At 47.8% G+C, this 22,061-nt stretch overlaps 1 protein-coding gene across 1 annotated transcript in view; it reads right to left on the reverse strand.

Annotated features, from left to right (window-relative positions):
- Positions 1–652: 652 nt before the first annotated feature.
- LOC112458698 (zinc finger protein 704-like) overlaps positions 653–22,061 on the reverse strand; it is a 45,388-nt gene continuing 23,979 nt past the window's right edge. The window contains exons 6-8 of the mRNA XM_025022456.1: positions 3,664–3,764; positions 2,051–2,312; positions 653–1,969 (exon numbers count right to left, since the gene is read on the reverse strand). Coding sequence (XP_024878224.1) covers positions 1,757–1,969; positions 2,051–2,312; positions 3,664–3,764 — 576 coding nt within the window. The 3' untranslated portion in view covers positions 653–1,756. The remainder of the gene's footprint in view (positions 1,970–2,050; positions 2,313–3,663; positions 3,765–22,061) is intronic.

Here is a 22,061-nt window from a genome sequence, read left to right on the forward strand (position 1 = left end):
AATTTGTGTCTAAAAAATTTATTTAAGTGTATAGAGAAGATTCGTATCATTTTAAATAAAACCCGTATTTCGTTTCTGATATAATTCAGTCGATTACGATGAAAAATCAGGAGTCATTAATGTTGAATCCTCTTAGGACGTGGCGCTTACTTGCAAAGTTTGTATCATCAAATCCGTCAACATATAAAATTTGCAAGTGTTCATTCGTTATCGCTACATTAGAAAAATTATCGAGATCAAACGTTTTTCGAAACAATCGATTCGAATAGATAAATCGTCCCGCGAACGACCCGAAGCGAGAAAGAAGTATAAGAAATGACGTAGATAAGACTATACAAATGTGATGTCATAATTTTTCGCGCTCGCGATGTATGTACATGTATGTATGTAAGTGTACACGTGTGTTTAATGAGTGCGTGTATGTGTGTGTGATCTAGAGCGAAACCTTCATTAAATGTTAGATCGATCGATTCAACTGCGTAGCCCTACCCCAATACGCGCGTGCAGCTCCTTTGTTGGCGAACACGGTCTTAGGTCGTCAGAAGGCTAACAAGGCTAAGCCCGGTATACGGCGACGCATGCCGTGCAACATATAGTGCCTCTTAAACGCGCGAGAGAGAGGCTTGAACAACAATTTTTTGAATTATTTATCTGGCAGTATAATTGGTGTATAAAATTTTGGTTTCCTCTTTTTTTTTTTTAATCTTTCCTTCTCTCATTTCTTCACACGCCTTTGCGCTCTCCTGCTCGATTCGCGGCAGATCCAATAAATTTAGATACAATATCACAATTAGCAGCTCTGTTCCACGCGAGTTCAATCTTGCTTGTCTGCGTTCATTTAGCATTGAACATCGGTCAGACCAAACATCGAATTCCGCCGGTCTTTCCTTCGTCCGTCAGATTCGATCGCTCATTCTCCAGGGATCGGCTGAACGACGTCCCTGAGGATCGAGATCTTAACGCCTTTAGTTCCATCATTACCGAGAGCGCATTAACGTTTGCGCTCTTGGCGGAAGAAGGAAGATCTATTGCAATGACCTAAGAGACGGTTCGGGAATCAGCATTTCGAAAGGACATGCATGCTCGTTCCGAGTGCGAGTGCGTATCTCATTCGTACCGAACCAAAAGGTTCTCTTCGTCAGACGAGTTGGGAGCGAGAGAATGCAACCGTCTGAGGTCGCATCACTCCGCACGCCAATTATTTGCTATCTATTAATCGAAAAGTCCCTCGTTACGGCTAAGGGACCCGGTCGGAGTTTGCCAAGTGCAAAACACGAACGGGCGGAAATCGTTCAGATAAATCTTACGTCGTTAACTTCCTCTATGAGCACTAGAAAGGTGTTATATCATGCACGAATATCGGCCCTATAGAGCTACCCGCCAACCGTAACCGTAGAGTGATGTAATTCTCTCCGAAACTCGTGCATGCCGTTTCATCGACGGGAAACAGAGAGAAGAGGAAGAAATGCTGCTTTTATGAGCTTTGCATTTTACTTTTTCACGAAAAGTTCCGGTATACCCATGCTGGAATAATTCGTAGGGTAACAGTTTTCGCTGCGATAACCGGCGATAATTGGCGGTCTCGCGGTCTCGGTGTGCTCCGCGAATGCGGGAGCTTTTTTTCTCGACGCCGCGTCTTCGACGATGATTGGCATTTGGCAGTTGGTGTTAACGTTCAACGTAGCATTGGCAAACTCTGGGGTCGACTTGACAAGGGTTTCCGCCCACGGACGTACGAACGGGGCGGACGCTTGGCCTATTCGCTGCAGAAACGGGTGCAGGCCTTCTTCCACCTGCACTGAGTGCACCAGAGGTCGCGTGAATCCATACCGTAGATCTTGCGACATTTCTTAACATCGCTGCGAGTTCGCCGCGGGGAGGACGGCTTGCCCGTGGACGCTGTCATGTTCTGTTGATGACACGCCTGCAATGGCCGTGGGGACAGTTTGATGTGTTTATTAGGAGTACCCTGGAAACAGAAGGGGGCAAATTTAATCAAACTGTATCTTTCGTAGTACCGGTTTACAGCCTGAGCCGAGTGATTACCTACCGGCGATTGCGAGATCGTAAACGTGTTGCTCGGTTCCCTGACACCGACCATTACGTTCTCGATGTAGTTACTCGCGGCAGGTGTCGTCTCGAGACGAAGCTGCTTCTGATACTCCGGATCCTCGTGCGGCGGTCTCGCCATGTCCCGGTGAGACATCGTGGGAGGTGAGCTCATGTGATCCACAGCAACTTCCTGATAATAGAATTCCTCTTCGTGAACGGACATATCGTCCTCGCTGTCGCATCCCTTGGACTTCTTTGGACTGTAAAACAAAAATGATCTCAGTCCGCTTTCAATCTTTGCTTTCCTATCTTCTGCGCCGAGCAATGACATTTCAAGCTGTTTTTTTTTCTCACAGTAAAGTATTTTAATTCGTTACTTTTTGATATTTAGTTTTTCTCTTCTCTCTCTCTCGTGCTCTACGAAACAGCTAATTCTCCATCGTTTATCATTTTAATTAATATATTTACTGTTTATTAACTCGTTTATGTTATTTCTTAATTAAGTTTAATAAATAGATAATATTGTGTGAATTTTATATACTTTTACCAAACTCAGTAAACTGGGCGTCAATTTTTTGTCGGTTTTTAAAGCATAACTCCAGTTAGAACAATAAATCCACATATTCAAATCGATAATCGATAAATTTTAATGCTAATAAGCTTAAGCATCCTTAATAAATCACTGTAGAGAATTTATTACGAAAAATATCACCCCAGCCAGTGTTCGAACCTGGGACCTTCCTACAATTGGGGTGATATTTCTCGCAATAAATTCTTTACAGTAATTTAATAAGAATGCTTATTAGCATCAAAATTTAAATCGATTATTGATTTAAGTACGTTGATTTACTGTTCCAACTAGGAGAAGCTGTGAATATATATATTCATGTAGAAACGCATACGCGCGAGTTGTGAAAACATGCGCATAGGTATATGTGTGAATGCATATGTATCTGTGCATATATTTGAATAAACATGTGTACAATATATGTACTAGCATTATTGTTGCTTCATCAGCATCGAGTCAATAAACATGTTAATCTTTATTTTCGTATTAACGTCATCTATATTTTTGTTATTAATACTATTAGCATCTTTTTCCTCAATATTTTTGTTTTAAAGATTTTATTTCATACATGCAGAGATAATCTTAATTGTATAACTGTATCATCACAAAGATTTAATTATATAAAGCGTGTCATTGCTGATGCTTTGCTTATATGTTGACATATGTATATAATTTTTTATTACATTTTTGCTTCTTTACGTGCAACACGTTCTCAATAAAATTATCATTGTTGTATTTCATTGATTCATTTATAGGCAAGAAAAAATGTGAAATGGTGCGTTACGAGCCAGGCGACAATTAATTTTATAAGCTCTCTCTCGAGAGTTACACACTTGAGGGTATGTACGGATAAGTGCCGATGTTACAACGGCATCGATTGTCAGTGGCTCCGGCCCACGAGAAAAGTCAAAAGATTTGATGTCAACAGCTCTTTCCTCGGCTACGGGACCAGCTTGATATCTCGCGCGCGTGTTCCGCCTCGGCCTCGTAACGCATAACGACGCATCTTACGCGACGTATTGCATCTAAGGTACTAAACTTACCCCAGATGTGACTGGCGCACATGTTCCTCAATAAGCGGGACGGTCGCTTTGATTTCCAGGCAGCCCGGCCAAGTGCACTTGAAGACCACTGCCGCATTCGCCTGAAAACAGAAAGATGACAGCCGTTAACGATCATCGACACGAGCGGCGGCATGCATTAAGTGACGATGGACCCGACCGGACTTTGCACGTCCGAGAGAACTTCGCGAGAGGGGGAAAAAAAAGAGATAACGGGCAAATACAATTTGTTTCGGCAAACATTCCGTTCTACGTCGTTCCGTGATGCGTTAATCGGCACACCATGATATTGCAATTCGCGCGTACCGTAGGCACATGCTGACGGTAGGACTGCTTTAATCATCGAGCTGAATGGACTGTTTTTTGCCCTCAATTATCCGCCCTCTGAAATGTCATCCGTGACATTTTCAATGGTCCCCGTTCCAAGAATAAATAATTATTTCCTTTATTTTGCTACTAAAATCATAAGCTTCAGCATTTTTCATTAATATAATCTGCTTGTTAAGATTAAATGCTCTTTCGTTGATTTTATTACAACATCAATACGCTCCATGGAATTTACTCCCGTCTATACTTAAATTCTCATTGAACGGAACTATTGTCTTGCGTGGATCGCAGATGAGACGCGTCGTGTCGCTAACCTGTAAGAATCCGAATCCGAACGTCTTAAGACGGCCCTGCAGTCGGAGTCACGCCAAGCCGAGCCGCCGCGCCGCCCCGCATGCCGGAGAGGAAAATCGATGCCGCGCGGCAGCCTCGCCGCGCGCACGTTTCTTTGTTTACATCGGCCGGCCGGCGCGGCGGAGGCGCCGCGCGTTGCGCCGCGCGCCGGTCACGGCGATACGGTCACGTGGTATTGATCGCAAGAAGGAGAGCGAGGAATACAAGCCCACGCGGTCCGTGATGTTTTGAGCGCGAAGGACGGCCACGCAAACGCGGAACCGGCACATCGCACATCTCTATTCTTTCGCGAGCGAAAGAATCCTCCGCGCGTCCTCACCTGCGTGGTAATCGTCTTCTATCTGAGTGACGATTACCTGGATCTCCCTTATCCTCGAGAGCGCTTCCGACACGCGGATAGAATGACAATCGTATCCGCTCGGTCCGCTCAACGGGATTCGGAGTATATTTACAAACGAATTTAGTCTTAGCTCTTAATCATTTGATCGCATTTTCAGCAGCAGCAGCTGCAATGAGTTAATTGTAGAATGTAGATAATAAATCGAAAGACGCTGTTTTGGAACGGATATTGAGTTGAATTTCGGATTTCGATGTTTTATCAAGGATACGCGCGAAAGTGTTACGTTTCAACGTTTATTTATAGCGATGCACACCGAAAATCGATCTCGCCGGTCTGTTATGTGTTGACTTGCGAATTTACGGGATTCGGAGCAGATGTCGATGTAACTTGACGAGTATCCGGGATGCGGCTAATCACTCGTTAACGGTCTCACGATCGTCTCCGGTGATCGTACACGCCAAACATTTTCCGACGTAACGGCCTGAACCGAAGAGGACAATCATGAGCTCGTTAACGCGCCACGGTGAAGGACGCCCCTTCAAAGCATTCCGGATTAATAAGCCGTCGGACTACGGCGAAAATAATTCCTTTAAGTACGCATTCGCGCGATAGCACGTCGCCGGGCCGTTCGGTCTAGCTAATGAGTGCATGAATATTTACGAGTGACTTTAACGACTGCACTTAAGACACGATCTCGGGAAACTGCGCCGTACCGCCGTCGATCGCTTCCCTCAATTTTGCGCGGCTTTGGCTTACTATACGCGCCATTAACGCTCGTCTCTTTCGATTCTCTCACGCGGCATACCGGGTGGCGTGACGGGATGACAACGAAGGGAGAGAGAGAGAGCGAGAGAGAGAATGACGGGCCGATAAGCGTCCACGGGCGTATCGACTGAAAGACGCGCGCGTGATAACCGAGATCGCGTCGTTCGGTGGCGAGAGGTTGCTGCCGCTTCGACGGGCTTGAAGGGTCTCGCTAGTGCAGTGACATCAGCTCCGAAACGGTACACCGGGGAGAGATACACCGGTGCGTCGCGCGCGCGGTATACCGGGTGGCGGGTGGCGAAAGGCCGGCGACCGCGGGAGTCCGCGATACGCGATACGCGACGCCGCGCCAGGCGAGACGTTTCGCGCGCGCGTCCGGCGTCCCTTTCGCGAGAGAGACGCGTCCGACGACGAGGCGAGGACGCGTGCCGTTCGGAAGGAGGCGATTTCGACGATTTCGGGGATCTCCCGATGATGTACGTGACATCATCTCTGAAAACGGTACACGACGGGTGCACGCCGGAACGGCGTATACGCCGCGGCTCACAGCCATTGCCGAGGTCACAGACCTTCTATGCCGGTCGGCAGGCAACGCTCTCCCTTTGCCTTGCCTTGCCCATGCCTCTCGGCGTTGGTTTGGCGTGCTCCGGAGAATTTCGCAGCAGAGTCCTTCTCCCTACTTCCCCTATCTCCCCCCTCACCTCCCCCCGCCCTCCTCCACGACCTTTAGGATACGACGCGGTAATACCGATGGCATTAGTCTAGAGGGCACCACGCGTCCCGGGGAGCATCTTCGCGTGCGCGATAGCGACCACTGATCGGCGCGGATCTACTCTCTCGGATGCTCTATCCGCGAAAGACAATGCACAAAGTACCTACGAAAATATATTTTTCAAGAGCGTATATGAGATCATCAGCCCGCATCGACAATTATCAAAGAAATTTTATTAACGCGTGATTATTGCCGCGATTTATAATTTTCACGCATGTGTTGTCTGTCCTATATACAGGGTGTTCGATAATAAAATATAGTAACAGTAAAATGGACGAAACGCAATGATAATTTTCTGAGAGCGAGAAACGAAAGGTTTCACTTGCGAAACGCACGCCAAGATTAACATCGTCAAACGTGCTTATTATCAAACACCCTAGCACGTCGCGTCCGTGCACGCATTGTGCGTGACGCGTAATGGAGACAGCGTGCTATCGCAAAATTCAATCAGGGGAAGAGCGCCTCGAAAAAACGTCCGAGGGCCAGTCACGTACAACGAGAAGCGAACCGGCGTTACTCCCGGCGGTGTAGATTTCGCGAGGCCGTTTCCCGCGCGCGCTCCTTCGCGTGCGCGCGAACATCATCGCGCGCGCGGGGATGAGTAAGCCAAGCGCGGGGTTGCCGCGATCCCGAGACGAGAGACGGCCGCGATGCGGCGCGGAACGGCGCGGCGGCGGCGTTTCGTGGGCGCATCGCGTGCGATACGACGTTGCCGGCGATAGAGATAGCCGCGGCTCGTTGGGGATGCACACGCATCGCCTTGCCGGTCGGAGCGGAGGCCGGAGCGTACCGGGCGGGCATCCACCCCTACCAGCGCGTCAAGTACCGCGCGTCTCTCCCCCTGCGCTCTCCCACTACTTCTGTGCACGCGTGCGCGCGCGCGCTTACTCGTTCGCTCGCTCGCGAATTCGCTTATATGTGTATGCGCGCGCGCATCTCCGTGCGTGAAGATCCGAAAGAAGAACGTTGTACAAAAATTACGCACGTGTTACCCCGGCGAGACGTTCCCCGAGCGTTGTCGCGTCGGCGTCGTTCCTCGAAGTCTTTTGATAAGCGACGTGTGAAAAATTCTCGTTAAATCGTTTCGAAAACAGAGACGCGGCCAATAAAACCGACTATACGTGCGTCGCCCCGCAGGAATGCGCTGGAAGTCAACGCCCCGAGAAGTTCGTTAGAGCGAGTGGATCTCGAATCACTCGTGCGTGCGCGTTTCTTTCGCGCGAAAGAACTCGGGCTCGCCAATTTCGCATTTTCGCATGTCTCGATTGTATTGATGATTAATCAGAAATTTGCGCGCCTATAGACGCGTCGGGCACGCAAAGTCCAACGCCGATTACCAAGGCCGTTCTCGCAGGTTGCAGGCAGCAGGCTCGGGCTTCCGTTCGAGCGTGTTGCTCCGGCGAATCGAACGTTACGCGTACTATACGGCAACCGAGCGCGGGCGCAAAAATCGATTCCAAACTACACGCTACGACACAGCCCGCTTTCCACGCGGCCTCCCGCTTTCTCCGCCACCAGTCGACTCGTGCCGAACCGCCGGCTATTGCACAAATGTTGCGCGCGGCACAGGGCTATATTTTCCTACGTCACTGCCTTTCCCACGACTACTGAGATTTTCACATGCAAACCGTTCTCTCTTCGGCTGAAAACCGTAGCGGATGTGTCTCGCCGACCCGGACATATCAATCCGATTGTTTAATGTAGAGACGTCGCCGAGCTATTCGAACGGGGAAAAAAAAATCTATCTGTACTATCTGTGTATTCTTCCTGTCTGACGCAACTTGGAATGCAAATATCATACGTCTGCAGTCTGAAACGGATCCTCATTTTTGTCCTATTCATACAAAAATATTTTGATATCTAATGTAAACTTTGTAGAAGCTGTCGCTTGCATTGTCCGCAAATAACGATACTCCCGATGTACCGTTCCGTGTACACATCCTGACGTCACTGACTGCCGAGTCTCAATCCCCCATTTTGGGACCGCGTCGTCGTTCCACGCGGCGATGAGTTTCACGGACATAGGGATATATCGCGCGGCTCGAGAAAGAGAGAGGAAGGAAAGAGAGAGAAGGAGAAATAGAGCGAGCACACGGGAATGGGCGAGTAAGGAAGAGAGAGAGAAAGAAAGGGAAACAAGAGAGAGAAAGAGGAGTCGAAGTCACCGGAGAGAGAAGTGGGGAGTCCGGGTAACGCCCGGGAAACCAAAACAAACCGGACTTCTGTGTGTTGGCGCGTACGATGCGCGTCGATCCGTGGCGTGTGGTGAGGGTCGGACGTTGACCCTTCGAACACACCGATGCGCCTCACGCACGAAGTATACGGGGTATACGGGGTGGCGGGAGAAAAATCTACGGGTTTGTTGTGGGACTTTTGCGTCGCAGCGGCGGCGGCGAGCCGCGGCAAGCCGTGGCGACGACGGGGCGACGGGCGGGGACGAGATGTAGCAATAAAGGGCAGAAAATTTCAGAATATGGCCGCGTAGACGCGGGGAAACGATAAGGAGAGATCTGGCCGAGAGAGAAAGAGTGATAAGAGAGAGAGAGGGAGGGGGAGAGAAGAGAGGGAACTGACCGCAGCGAGAGATGCACGGCCACGTGTGACGCAGCAGGTACGACAAAGGCTGCGTCGTTGCACGTCGTACTACGTCGCACTACGTCGCGCGTCGTCAACGGGTGCACCGTTTGCAAACTGCGTGGACTCTCGGGGGAGGGGGGAACGTGACGCATCGTTACGTCGCGATGAACTGTAACCGGGTAGGACGTAGCGTGAGCGCGGAATCATCTCCGTAGCGCGCGCCGGAGATGCCTTTGTTCTAGGATACGATCGCTCGCGCGCGCGCGCGAGCGCTCGAGAACGCTCGCAGCGAACTTATTGAGACACGAGAGAACGCGCGAGGACACGCGACAACGCCGACGAAAGGGAGTTTTCGGCAATCGGTAGCGATCCGTGACAAACGAGGCGAAGGCGAACAAAAGCTCCGACCCTTTTTTATTTTATTTTATTTTTTCCATTTTCCCGACGAGCGAACGCGGCGCGGCCGTAAAATATCGAGGCTGGAAAAAGCACGCTCAGCTGGGACACGTCGCGGCACGCGATTCGGTGCAATTTACAAGGAAGAACCGAGGTCGTCGACACGGAGGCGAGAGAGAGACGGAGAATCGTTTCAAATGCCCACGGAGGGGCATGGATGTGCGGGCGGGCGGACGGGCGAACAGGCGAACGGCCGGGAAGGGGACGACAGTGGGTACCCGTGAGTCACGACGGGACACTCCACTAGGATGTTCGACGCATCTGATTTGCTGCTTTTTCGTCGCGTCCGGATGACAAAGTGGAAAAAGCCTGTTTACCCAGGGCCTATCGTTTGTCAACCTTCTCATTATCTACGTTTTCGGAAGAATTCAGTTGGACAACAGTACCCACACAATCTACACTTATCTGTCTCTCCGAGATAAATGGTCACCATAAACTTCAGACGCAGGGTTTTTTGGACACACGAGTGTTAAAAAGTCGTAAACAATTTGAGAACGATCGTAATCCTACTGCCATTATACGGGTTTAATTGCTAATTCGGCGAAAAACATCGACCGTATTCTTTTGGCTCTCAAATTTTCTTCCGAGCAAATGTATATTCTTTTCTTTTTTTTAATTTTACGAGACAATAGTGGCGACAGAGGAAGATTAGTACTTGTATTTTTTCATTCATTGAACATGCGATTAAATCGGCGTCGTCCGGAGTTTCCGCCTCTTATCGATATTTGCACTCCACCAGTGCGTGCTCGAGTGCCTCTTTATCTTTCTCTTTTCCCAAAGTACAATGGCGTACGGTAGGCCTTTCGGCATAAACGGGCCGGCGACACAGGCCGTCGCGATGTTGCAACCACCGGAGCGACGAATACCAACATTGTTGCTGCGCTCCAGCCACACAAAGGAGTAAAGGCTCCATATTAAGCTCGAATTCGCGAGCGCGTTTGTATTCACTTCGGGGAATATACTCGGCAGACATCTCGCCCCCCCCCTCCCCCTTTAATTAACCGCATAACTTTCTCCGGCCGTGGTTCGTTCCCCCGTACGGTTATTCGAACGACATTTCCAGGCACGTACGAAAGTTTTCGAACGTTCGGCATCTTGCGGCGGCCGGCCATTGTGTGCTGGACTTTATGAAGGTCAGCGTCGTCGCTGAGAAGGCTGCTAAGCGATGGTCGCCCGACGCTCACGAGCAAGAGAATCGTACTTGCAAGCGTGCGAGCGAGAGAAGGAGGCGAAACAAGGAGCGAGAAGGAGAGAGAGAGAGGGAGAGAGAGAGAGAGAGAAAGAAATGGCGAGATGGAAGAGGATAGCGCGAACGAACTGTTGAAGCGGCGGCGCGGGAGGAACGGCTGCGCCTGCGCCTGCGCAGACACGTTGTTTACGTCGCCGGTTTGCAGCGTGGACGCCGCGCGCTGCGGCCCCGCTCGCATCTTGTTGAAATGGTGGAGGACACCCGTTCAGCGAGCCCACGGCCGATATATATACGTAGAGCCGATGGGAGAAAATGAGAGGTGACGCCGCCGAATGAGGACGATGCACTTTGCCGAGGCTCGCCAACTCGGGGCACCTTGAATTTTCCTAGACCGTATCGATTGGTCGAAAAAAAAGATGTCATCACGTGATATCGTGCAGCCTCTCCCGTCGTAGTTTTGTCGCTTCAAACGCTACGCGAATATAATACACAAACTTATTGTATTTATATCTTGTATATTTTGTACTCTGTTAATTTGATCGAATTGAGAAAGATACTCCGCATCTGAAATTATTTTATTAAAAAAAAAAAAATAAGGAAAAAAGATTGGTATGCTGCTAACGTCTCTGGCTGAAATGTCTTGTAAAGTATCCGCGAGAGTCTCAGAAAATCCCGCGAATTCAGCGAAAACGCGGTGAAAGGTAGAAAGCCGTGAGAGTAAGACGTGTTACATGTGACAATCGTGAAAACGATACTAAGCGTGAGTCGACGTCGCGTCGCTTGTGCGTTCACGCTGAATAAAATTCACACGGAAGGGGGGAAGCTTCCGTCCCCCCTTCTTCCCCGAACGTATCATTAACCGCATCTTGCACGACTCGTGGGTAAATAGCAATTAAAATGGCTCCGAACGTGTTCCGGCCGATACGCATTTAAATGGCTACCAGGGAACGTCACGAGCTCCCAAATCGTATTATCTTTATATCGCGTTTGTTTTCAAGCGCACGATTTAACTTTGGTACGTGGAGAGAGAGAAAGAGAAAGAGAGAGAACGAGATATACGCGAGAAAAGAGGGAAATCCCGTGACATGGGCAGAGACTTTCACGGGACACTTAAAATCCGATATCCACCGGCCGGCACGCGTTTAATTTTGTCCTGCTTTTTTTCTCCCAAGGCCGTGTATCGTCGTTTATGCACACACGGTATTCAATACCGGCGCGGCTGGGCCTCGTTAAGCAATAAACCCAGGGCCCCTCCCCTCGGATTCCCTCCGCCCGCCTGTCGCGAAAGAGAAGTTACAACCGAAAACCGGTAGTACCGTTCGGGTACTACCGGTACGGCTGAAAATACGATTTAAGTACCCGGCGAGAGTCGCCGCCATTAATTTTTAATTGCGCGCGATGAAACGGCTCGCCGATACGCGTTACACCGCCGCGCTATTTCCGGACGCGGATATGCACCGAACAGTTTCTTGATCGCAACACGCATAAAGGAGTATTAAATACAAGAAAGTAAAACGTAAAAATATATCAAAATGCTTTTTCCTATAGGATATGTAGATCTCGAAATAATCGCGACGCTGGACTGTATGTTCTGTGTGCCTGCGCTGTTATTACGAAAATATCGCACCGACGACGCTTTACGGATTAACATTCGTTCTCCCGTAATCGTACTAGCGTGCATTGCGCTTATAATGGGCGCCGAACTAATAAGGGATTGAAGCCGTTACCGTTCACTGATTTCGGTCGTGCCGGCCGGCGCGGTTCGATAAAGCTGCATTTTTTTTTTTTTTTTAGACACCCGCGTGTTTGTGCGAAATAGAGACAGAGAAGAGAGAGAGAGAGAGAGAGAGTGAGAGAAATGTTTATTCGAGCCCGCTTATCAGCGACGAGGCGACAAAACGCGAGTGCGTGATGTTTCCAAACTCGACTCGGATATTCTGATTCGACGCGTCGTCGCTCGCGTATCGGGCAAGGAGGGTTCAATAACCGACTCAAGGTCACGCGAGAGACTAATTTTATTGCGTAAAATGAGAACCGGTGCGCGATAGCCGGCGAACTTTCGGTTATCCGCACAGTTATTATCGCTCGCAGTAAAAATTAGTATAGGTCCGGTTGCACCGGCGTTGTTAGCTGTGACTATGGTCAATTATATTTTCCTTCCCTATCTCACATCAAAAGTAGAAATATCTAACTCAATTATATTTTATCGGATTTTTAATTTTTACCGTGACGAAAAATTCTTCGAAAAATATTGAACAATTTTAATCCACTTTAACTTTTTATTTTATTATTAATTTATTTTGCTATTACAATTATATGGTATTTTTTTTTTTAGATTTGCTGGATTAAAAAGGAATATCGGAATCATAAAACACGCGGACATATTTAATAACGTATATGTAGAACTGTCGCAAATAAATATATGAGACTGGTATTTGGAACTGGTGAAAAATCGTTATTTCGTCCTTATCGCGTGGCATTGAATTTTTGTGTAAAAAATAGTTGAATTTCGGCTTCGCATGATAATGCGACAGACTCTTTCTCTCTAAGTATCTCCTGAACTTTATTACAAAAATATCCACAGGCGTAAAAAGTCTTTGTGTTTATCCTGCGACACGCTAACCCCATTATTCAGTACGCTAAACACAATAAGAACACTCCCACGAAACGTGTCGCAATTGTAATTACCAGGCACTCGTTTCGAACATCGCCGTTTGTGCAATCTTCTTTGCAGACGCGAAGTTCTTACGTCGAATCGATTGCAGCGAGAAACGTAAGAGATTCATGTGTAATATATTCGAATGTCAATCAGATTCCGCGCTAATCGACGGAACGATCTTATCGATATCACAAAAAAACGTGTACGAGTCGTTCCGCCGTTCCTCCTTCACGTGATTTCATTCGCGACAGTCATTTTCGCAATCATCATTCGTCTTCGTACCACGCGCTCACGAGAGCTCACTATTCTCCTTTTTTTCTCGTCCTTCCTTCCTCAACAGATGGTTATCTATCCCGAATTGGAACAGTACCATTCTGTAACATTCGAGACTCGGTGCGTGTCCGTTAATGCGAATGGCGAAACGGCAGTGCATTTTGTACCGAATTCTCTTCTCCTTTTGTGAATTTCCAGCCACTATCCAGGCCGCGATCCAGGGGCGATATCACGATTTCAACTCGATGTCGAATTCGAATAAGACCGGGCCTACGGGTATTCGACCGTTAGATTCGTCAGATCGTCGGCGCGGTATGGAGACGGCAAAGTCAAGGTCGTTACTTTCGGGAATCTTTACGCCGAGAGAATGGATGAGTACCGGACGAGTTCGAGTTGGCGCCAAGCGGTAATGCCAGTCGGTTGAACGAAACGACAACCATACCCTAGGACAGGATTATTTGCTTTGTAGATCAATGGCGAATCATCGGGTTCTCTTTCTTTCTCTCTGTGGATCTTCCTCTTATCGTTATGCAATTTGGTGTCATAAATCTCTTACTAAGTATTGAAATATCATACTGACGAAACTCAGCGTTATTTATAGATTTGTGCATCTGAATTTTTAAAAGATATCTGGCACTTTATCTGTGTCTTGTAAACTTAAATGAAATGAAATATTGAAATTGAATAAAAATATAAATGTCTTATTTAACATATATATATACGCTGATTTCTCTATTAATAATTCCTTTTTTATTATTCTAATCATCCGAATAATTATCCGAAGCAAACAATTGATTATTTTCTTTATAAACGCGCAAGCGTTTTTATTCCTCTGGCACTATTTAATTATTATTATTTACTATTTAATTATTTTCAAACATCTTGTCGTACATTTTACCAGTTCAGCGATTCCTCCTCTCGTTTCCGCTTTCCCGATTTTTGTCTACTTCCGCAAAATTGCATTATTATTTGTTACAGTTTTTAGCGAGGTTTTTAGACACGGTCGTGCTATTCGCATCTGCGTCCCGACGCGCCGGATTATAAATCGCTTTGTGATTTTCAGCGTAACGTAACTTTCGCAGGATTGAACACTTCTCTCTCTTTCCCTCCCTCTCTCGCTCTCTCTCGTTCTCTCACCCACGATCGGTGAACGGCTGCGGCTCTCGCAGCGGCGCGGCGCGGCGCGGCGAATCAGCTGGGCACGCACGAGCGGAGTGCGAGCTGCGAGCGAGCGCGCCCGCTTGAGCGTGACAACGCGATTGATTCGCCGGCACGGCACTGTCAACGGCCTTGCCACGCCGTAGACACACCGGTTCTCCTCGGCTTACCCAAGTTGAGCAACCAAGTGGGCGAGGCCCCGTGTGGTGTTAGGACCAGTTTACAGTTACGTACTTTGCGCGCGCGTAGGAACGACGTATATTCGCAATTCTTTTATCATCGTGCACGATCGGCGACGCCGACGTGTCGAAGGCAGTCGAAACCACGAGAAACGAAGCGAGAATATAAAACACGATTCTCACGGACATTCCGCTTGTTCGCGTCAAGTCAGTTTGTATAATACGCTTGGGATTTCTGTCTTCCCCTTCCTATCCGGGATACTAGTACGCTCGTCGCGTCTCACCGTTCCAAAAAAATCTCAGAGGCCTTCCCCAGTTATCTCGCGATCATGCGAAACCTTTACGGTCTTATCTTATTTATTGCACAATTGCAGCTCCGACGTGTCCCGCTTGTTTCTATGCTTATCGATAAATTTTGTAAAAATGAACAATTGCGCTTGTTGAACGGTTAATAAATTTTACGAATTCTGCCGGAGGCGATTCAAGTGGCATTCATGGTAATTTTTTTTTTTTTTTGAAGAACCGAGCAACGTTGCGTGTATTATCGTTCGTACTTTCATCGATCATATCTCGCTCGAATCCGCCGGTTTCACTGGCGGACTCGGGGAATCGCGAGGAGATAGATGACTTTCCGACCCAAGATCGATCCGGGAGAAAGTTACTTGCAGTCTACGCCGATGTCGAAACGGCTTATGTAAAACCTAGAGCCGGTTGACGAGCGCTTAGCCCGGGGATTAGTCGCGATTCCGTATCTCGGATTGGAGGAGAAAAATAAAATAAAACAGAGAATATCGAACTCATATACTGAAACATACGTCATACATATACGTTTGTTTGCTGGACAACGACGATAATCGGCCGGCAATGCCGCGATAACGTTGCTATCCGTTTATCGTAAGCACTAAACGGTCAGTAAGTGTTTGTCTCGCCGCCATATGCGCGGGAGAATGTGTCATCTGAGCGCCAAAGATCCCGTACGTGGGCTCGCGACTCAGCCGATCACTCGACGACCGGTTCTACCGGAGCCCTTATAAACGCTTTAATTGCTCGCGATACTTTCGCAGCTGGAGGTCAAGGTAGAGCACGCGGGGACGATCGATATGGCACTCGCGCGGGCGCAGAAACGCCTCGATACGCGGCTGAACAAAAACAAAAAAAAAATTTTTTTTTAATAGAACGACACGAGAGCACCGTTCGTTTAAGTCCGCGCGGGTATTACGGAAACGCGCTTCGTCCTTATCTCTTGAAACGATTACCGCGAGACGAACCGATTGCGCTCGCGATAAAATTCGCGTCACCTTGAATTTAAAATAAATGTCGCGCTACGATAGATCTAGCTGTCACGGAGCGTCTATTATTAGAACGGAACGTCGCGCTAAATCGACGGGAGTCATCGAGCAAGTTACGAAATTCATCGTCGAGATCCGCGGGAAGAGCGGAAATAAAAGATGCGCGAAGATTCCCTTTCCCCGAACTTTTGTCGAAAAATAGAGAGAGAAAGAAGTCGAAGACGCGTCGAGGACGGGGCTTCGTGTTTCAATCGATTAATTTATGAACTGATCGGTCGAGCGCTGTAAAAAGCGCTTTATTCGCGATTATATAATCTCCACGTGATGAACTCATTTCAGCGCGTTTCCCATTAAACCAGTTCTCATTAAAGCAGAGGCGAATTCTCCGAGAGGACACGTCGAACGTACGACCTCGTGTTACGATCGTGCTCGATAAGGAAGAGGGCTGACTCTCGCCGTCTCGCCTCTCTCTCTCTCTCTTTTCTCCCCTCCCTCTTTTCCTCCTCTTCTCTTCGTACTGTCGGACGGCGTACTTTTATCGTCGATTCGGTGCGTGCGTAAAAAAAGGCAGTCAGGACCTAGGACAACGAGCGGCGCGGCACGGCACGGTTCCCATCCCCACCGGTGCGCGGCGGTTGCCAGCTGAAATTCGCGAACGCGCGTCCTTGACTCTCCTCCCGGCCGAAAAGTTCTAACAACGCAAGAGCAAGAGCGAGAGCGAGAGCGAGAGCGAGAGAGAGAAAGAGAGCGCAGGTCTAACATTGACTGTAATAAAGAGCTCAACGCTCCAGACGTGACGTCACGCTGTGAAAGCTAAAATAATTGAGCACCCTAGTGTCAATGTTAGCACAGTCAGTGACCAGCACTAAGAAGTTTTTTTATTCTTACTTCATATTCGCATTTTTTTACAGTGTATATTGTTAGTGATTAATATAATATTGCTAACAGGAATTTTGACATTATTTGCACATTGAAAGATAAACTCTGTAATTTGGTCTTTACAGTAGAATTTATTGTCATTTTGTCGAGATTTTTATCAGGATTATTGTAATCACCATAAATATGTCCTAAAGTTTTATAGAGAATTCTTATTGAATTATATTTTATGTATCGTACAATTTTCTTGGTATATAGGAATCTATTTTATTTATCTTGTCGAGAGCCGGTACTCGAGTTGTGACGTCACGAAGGCAAAACGGAAAAAATAACCGATATGACGTCACGAAGGCATATCGTATGACGAGAAGAAGACCTCGAATGGTCTCGCGCTGCCGCTCGTGACGTCACAGCCGTCGTGCCGAGAACTTTATTATCAGCCGTACGCCCGTCAATCCCGTTTGTCGAAACTCTTGGACAACGACGCGCGCGACGACGGCGAGAGACATACCTCCGTCGACAGCGAGTCCGGAACGTCCGTCGGCGGCGTCGGCGGAATGACAATTCCGTTCCACCTACCTACCTACCTAATGTGTGCCGTCCCTCCTAATGACCTCCGTGAACTATTTATACGTGTCCCGCGCTCGATACGAGCGCGGTAACCGTAACCGGTACGGCCGGTAACGGCATCCCGGACGGACGGTCGATTGTATTTTCGCCAACGTTGTGCACGACGACACGGCGAGGTAACGTCGCTTTAGGAATCCGAGTCGCGCGCGGAATCCCTAAGTTTCGCGTACGCGAACGGCATGGCGTACGGGGCCGCACGGGGATTATCTCATCGTCCTCCGGGCGAGAACTTCTGATATATGACGCCACAATTGCAGTTTCTCTCGTGCGAAGACTGTCGGATGCGGTAAGAATGATCCTCAATTTGTGGACGCTCTCTCTCTCTCTCAACGTCCGGACGGGATTAAACTTCCCGTGAGCGAGTTTTGTTTCTTCCACGGAAAAGATATCCTGCCGCGCGTCGGACAAATAATCGGAAGTAATTAAGGAAATAACTCTATTTGACTGAAAATGGCATACACGAGAGTAAAAATATATCCCTGATCTTTTTATAATTCGTAACAATAGATTGGTACACATTTCGATATTAATATAAAGAGAAATGAGGGAACAATGTATCATGCTATTTGAAATTGTTCAGGCGAATGGACAGCATGAGGCGGAGAACAATCCAATATTCGTAGCTACTGAATTGAGTAATTAGGGTCTGTTGAATTGATTAAGTGAGAACTTGTCCGTATTGAAAAGTGGCTGCCCTTTCTCAGTCTTGTTTCTCATTATTAGACTATCCTACTAGTCCGAAGGGTGCTACTTTCTAGTTATTCAATGACAATCCACGTCGAACAAGGCCGCGGTAATCACTAAGAACTCTTAAAACTGTACATAAAGCCGATCTGACCTTCCGAAGAACAATATATGATATACGACACGTCGCTTCCTTAGTACTGTTCCTTTTTATTTCCGACCGTGACCTTGGTACGCTGTTATTTCTAGTCGAAAATCTCTAGCGAGATTGCAGAACGTGCCAAATTCAATGCCAGAAGTAATTCAAAAATAAAATGTCGATAAGAATGTCGGACTGAGACACGATTTTACCTTATACCTTTGCGACCAATTCTAAATGCCCACAAAGCGTTACGAACAAACGGAAACTTATTTCTATTCCTTGAGACAAAAATCAAGTTCGAGTCGTTAACGTTGCATAAAAAGGATAATTGAATTTGACTCACGCGAATGAAAAAAATCTAGATAAATTTATTTCGATATAAGCGGCTGAAGGTAGGATCGCAGTATTTATCATGTTTCGAGAAAACAATCAATTACGCGTTATAACGAGGATTAATAGCGACGCGGACAAAGAGAAGAAAAAGACGACGGCGAGGGTTTCCTATATACATAGCGTCGATGTCATGGTCGCTGACTTATGTCATGCGATGCCTGCGCGCCATCATGCGAACGGAATCATTCTGTTTGACATTTTGTTATAAAAACGTTCACAACTGATAGCGGCGAAGCCGGCAGCTCGGCAGCAGGTCCGACCGATAAATCCTTATAACAACCCAGTGGAATCCCAGCGCGTTATTATAACGTTGTTACATTTCCGAGAAGCGACGACGTCAGCTACGGAAATTGCGAATTTTGCGTCACGGGAAGACATGGGGCCGGGAATTCGCGTAATATACAGAGAGAGGCGACGTTCTCTCAATTTTTATCAGGAAGTGTCCCATACGCGGTGAGATATTATCAGAAATGATATAATCAGAAATCATATTGCCAGGCAATGGCCCTGACTCTGCACGCGCGGCAGATAATATCTGCAATCTGTGCAACATGAACGTGCACGGAGGATTTATATTTCTAACTCGCGAGAGACACGCGGATATTTCTAATCAATTTCATTTTTCTCTCTCCACAACTCTCTATACGAATTATTTTACCGGCACTGTCAACAGCTCCGAAACGATTGTCGATGGATTTTTATTGTTCTTGCAAACTTGTCGCCGGCGCGTAACTCTTCCGCATTGTAAAATTGCTTTTGCGAAATACACTATCGTTTGGGGGGGAAAAAAAGTAAAATTTAATTATCGCGGCAGCAGGAAACTAAGCTAATTGGGATTAACTCGTCTATTCGTTTATTACGGCGAGCTTCTGAGGATCGGAGCGAGAGCGCGGAAGCGATACGGGAGGGTACGATTACGTCGCTCGGTAAGGCCGGAGATCCCTCCCGGAGTCCCGAGCCGCGGTTGTTGCCGGGCGCGCGGAAATATGTATGGCGAGCATTACGGCTAACGTCAAGTTTACGCAACGCGTATTACGTAAGGTGGACGTGTCAGAATACGACCCGGCGGCCGAGAACTCGCGGGAGCACGCACGCAAATGCCGGCACGACCGGCATCGGCGCGGGCGGGCGGTCTCCGACGTGTTTCGATAGTTCGATATATGACATGGGCGCTTTTTCAAGTTCAAATCGCATGCGTCACAGAATATTCTTTCTCGCCCCGCGAGCACGCAATTTGCATGATCCGCCGGGAGATAACGCGGAAAGCGTGTTACGCGATATGAATGATTTATTCTATATGGATGGAATCTAACGAATATGGCGGAACGGAGTCGAGATAGAAAACGTCGAAACGATATAAACGGTAACATGAGGCGAAAAAAGGTGCAAAACTGTTTTTAGATCTTGTAGTCGCAATTCGAGATAAAAGCAAGATTCACGTAAATCCGTTTCTTTGAGTGAACGTGTATAAAACTCGAACGTTTTGTATAAAACTCTTTTTGTATCCAATGAAGAATGTGTACTTACGGTCGAAACAAAAATCTCTTTCTTAGTCGAGGTAAAACAGTGAGCAAAAAAAAAATCTAAAAAGGCAAGAGGAACAGAAGGACGAAATCCTCTTAAGAAAAGAAGGCTTTCCCGAAGATTTTTCTTTTCTTTCTTTCAATTTCGACCGCAAGAGAGGAAGGGATCTGCTTGCTTTCTATCCGGACAATAAAACTATATTGTCGCCAGAGCCATAAAGCAGTAAAAATAATACTTTTGTTCATCGCATCTTTGGCAAAATAAAAAGTTAAACATTCGATAAAATTTTTAAACATCTTTGACTTCATCCGTAATATTCGTAGGCGAATTTACGAGCTCGCTGCTTCACATCCGAGTCCTTCGATCAAAAGCTAGCATTACCGAGTTTCCTCCTTTAAATTCTACAAGGGACTCATTTTGGAGCTGAACTAATGGCATCGTCACGAAAAGATACGTCGCGTGTCATCATATAGTGTCGAGCGACCGGTAGTCGTTGCTACGTACTGCGAGCTGCGAGCGATAATCGGAAAAGTTCGTCGCAGTATAATCGCTAGGAAGATCCGCGGCGATCACCAGACGGTATGACGACCGTCCGAACATCGGAGCCGACGCGGACGGTCAAGGTCCGTCATTGGGACACTCGTGCGCGACTCGTGCATCTAACCGGCGAAACCTTGGTTAGAAAAGCGGCAGCACGCGGAACTAGAAATAAATCTTCCGTGCGTTCTCCGCGCGCGCTGCATACAACTCACTACACACACACACACACGGACACACCCGTGCACACGCACGCCACACGTATGCCTCACACATACCCACACACATACACAGAAAGCCACACATACGGTAGCACACCGATATTATTTCGCGCGCGTGCAGTCAGGGCCACGGTGACCTTAACTACCTTCCTCCGCACCTCTACCGCCCCCTCTCGTTGTTGGCCCCCCGTCCTGCCGCGCCCCATCCCCTCGCCGCCACCGTGCGATGCTGCATTCGAGGGCACCGGGGGGCGCGGGCAGGGGTAGGGGCACGTGCCGCTCGTGGTGACGTCACGTGGTGTGCACTGCGACGCGATGCACCAACGGCGCCGCCGGGGCCGGGTCCTCGCGCGTGTTACCGCTCCGAGATAGAGATATCCATGTGCAGGCGTATGCCGACGGACGAGGATATTCCGGCGCGTGCGCGCCGCATTTTAATAGAATTTGGCTCACGTCGGCCACAATCCGCACTTTTTAAGGGTTCAGCCTGAATCCGATATGCGCGCGGCCGCGAAGGTAATTTCGGGTAATTGCCGGTATGGCATATGCATTTCTACGGATCATATACGGAAACCGTTTCGCTTCTCATTCGTTTTTACTTCAGCGACGATTCAACCTGAATTTTAAAAAAGGGACATCGATGAGATACGATAAAACTGTACAAACATGTCTGCCTGGACCAACCTATCTAAGCTACATATTTATGGGTTTAGGTTTTCCTAAGCCATCACGGAAGCTGGGTTTCGACATTTGATCGAAAAAAAGAAACCAGTTTCCACGTGGTTCGAAGATCTAGGTCCACGTGCCGCGCAACGCGCGTGCACGACCTTTCGATAGAGTTTAATCCGTGTCAATTGCAATCTTCACTTTTGAGAGGTTTACTCGGAAAATGACAAAATTCCGCGCACGAAGGAAAACCGGCGAGGAAATTTTGCTCCGTAAAGCGGAGCGATTGAAAAACACGAATTCCGCTGGAATGTAATGTAATTTTTTTTCATTAGCGTACAAATTTATCGTTTAAAAAAATACGCCCTG

Source organism: Temnothorax curvispinosus, unplaced genomic scaffold, assembly GCF_003070985.1.
Source record: "Temnothorax curvispinosus isolate PA1 unplaced genomic scaffold, ASM307098v1 QBEX01009133.1, whole genome shotgun sequence".
Classification (NCBI taxonomy): domain Eukaryota; kingdom Metazoa; phylum Arthropoda; class Insecta; order Hymenoptera; family Formicidae; genus Temnothorax; species Temnothorax curvispinosus.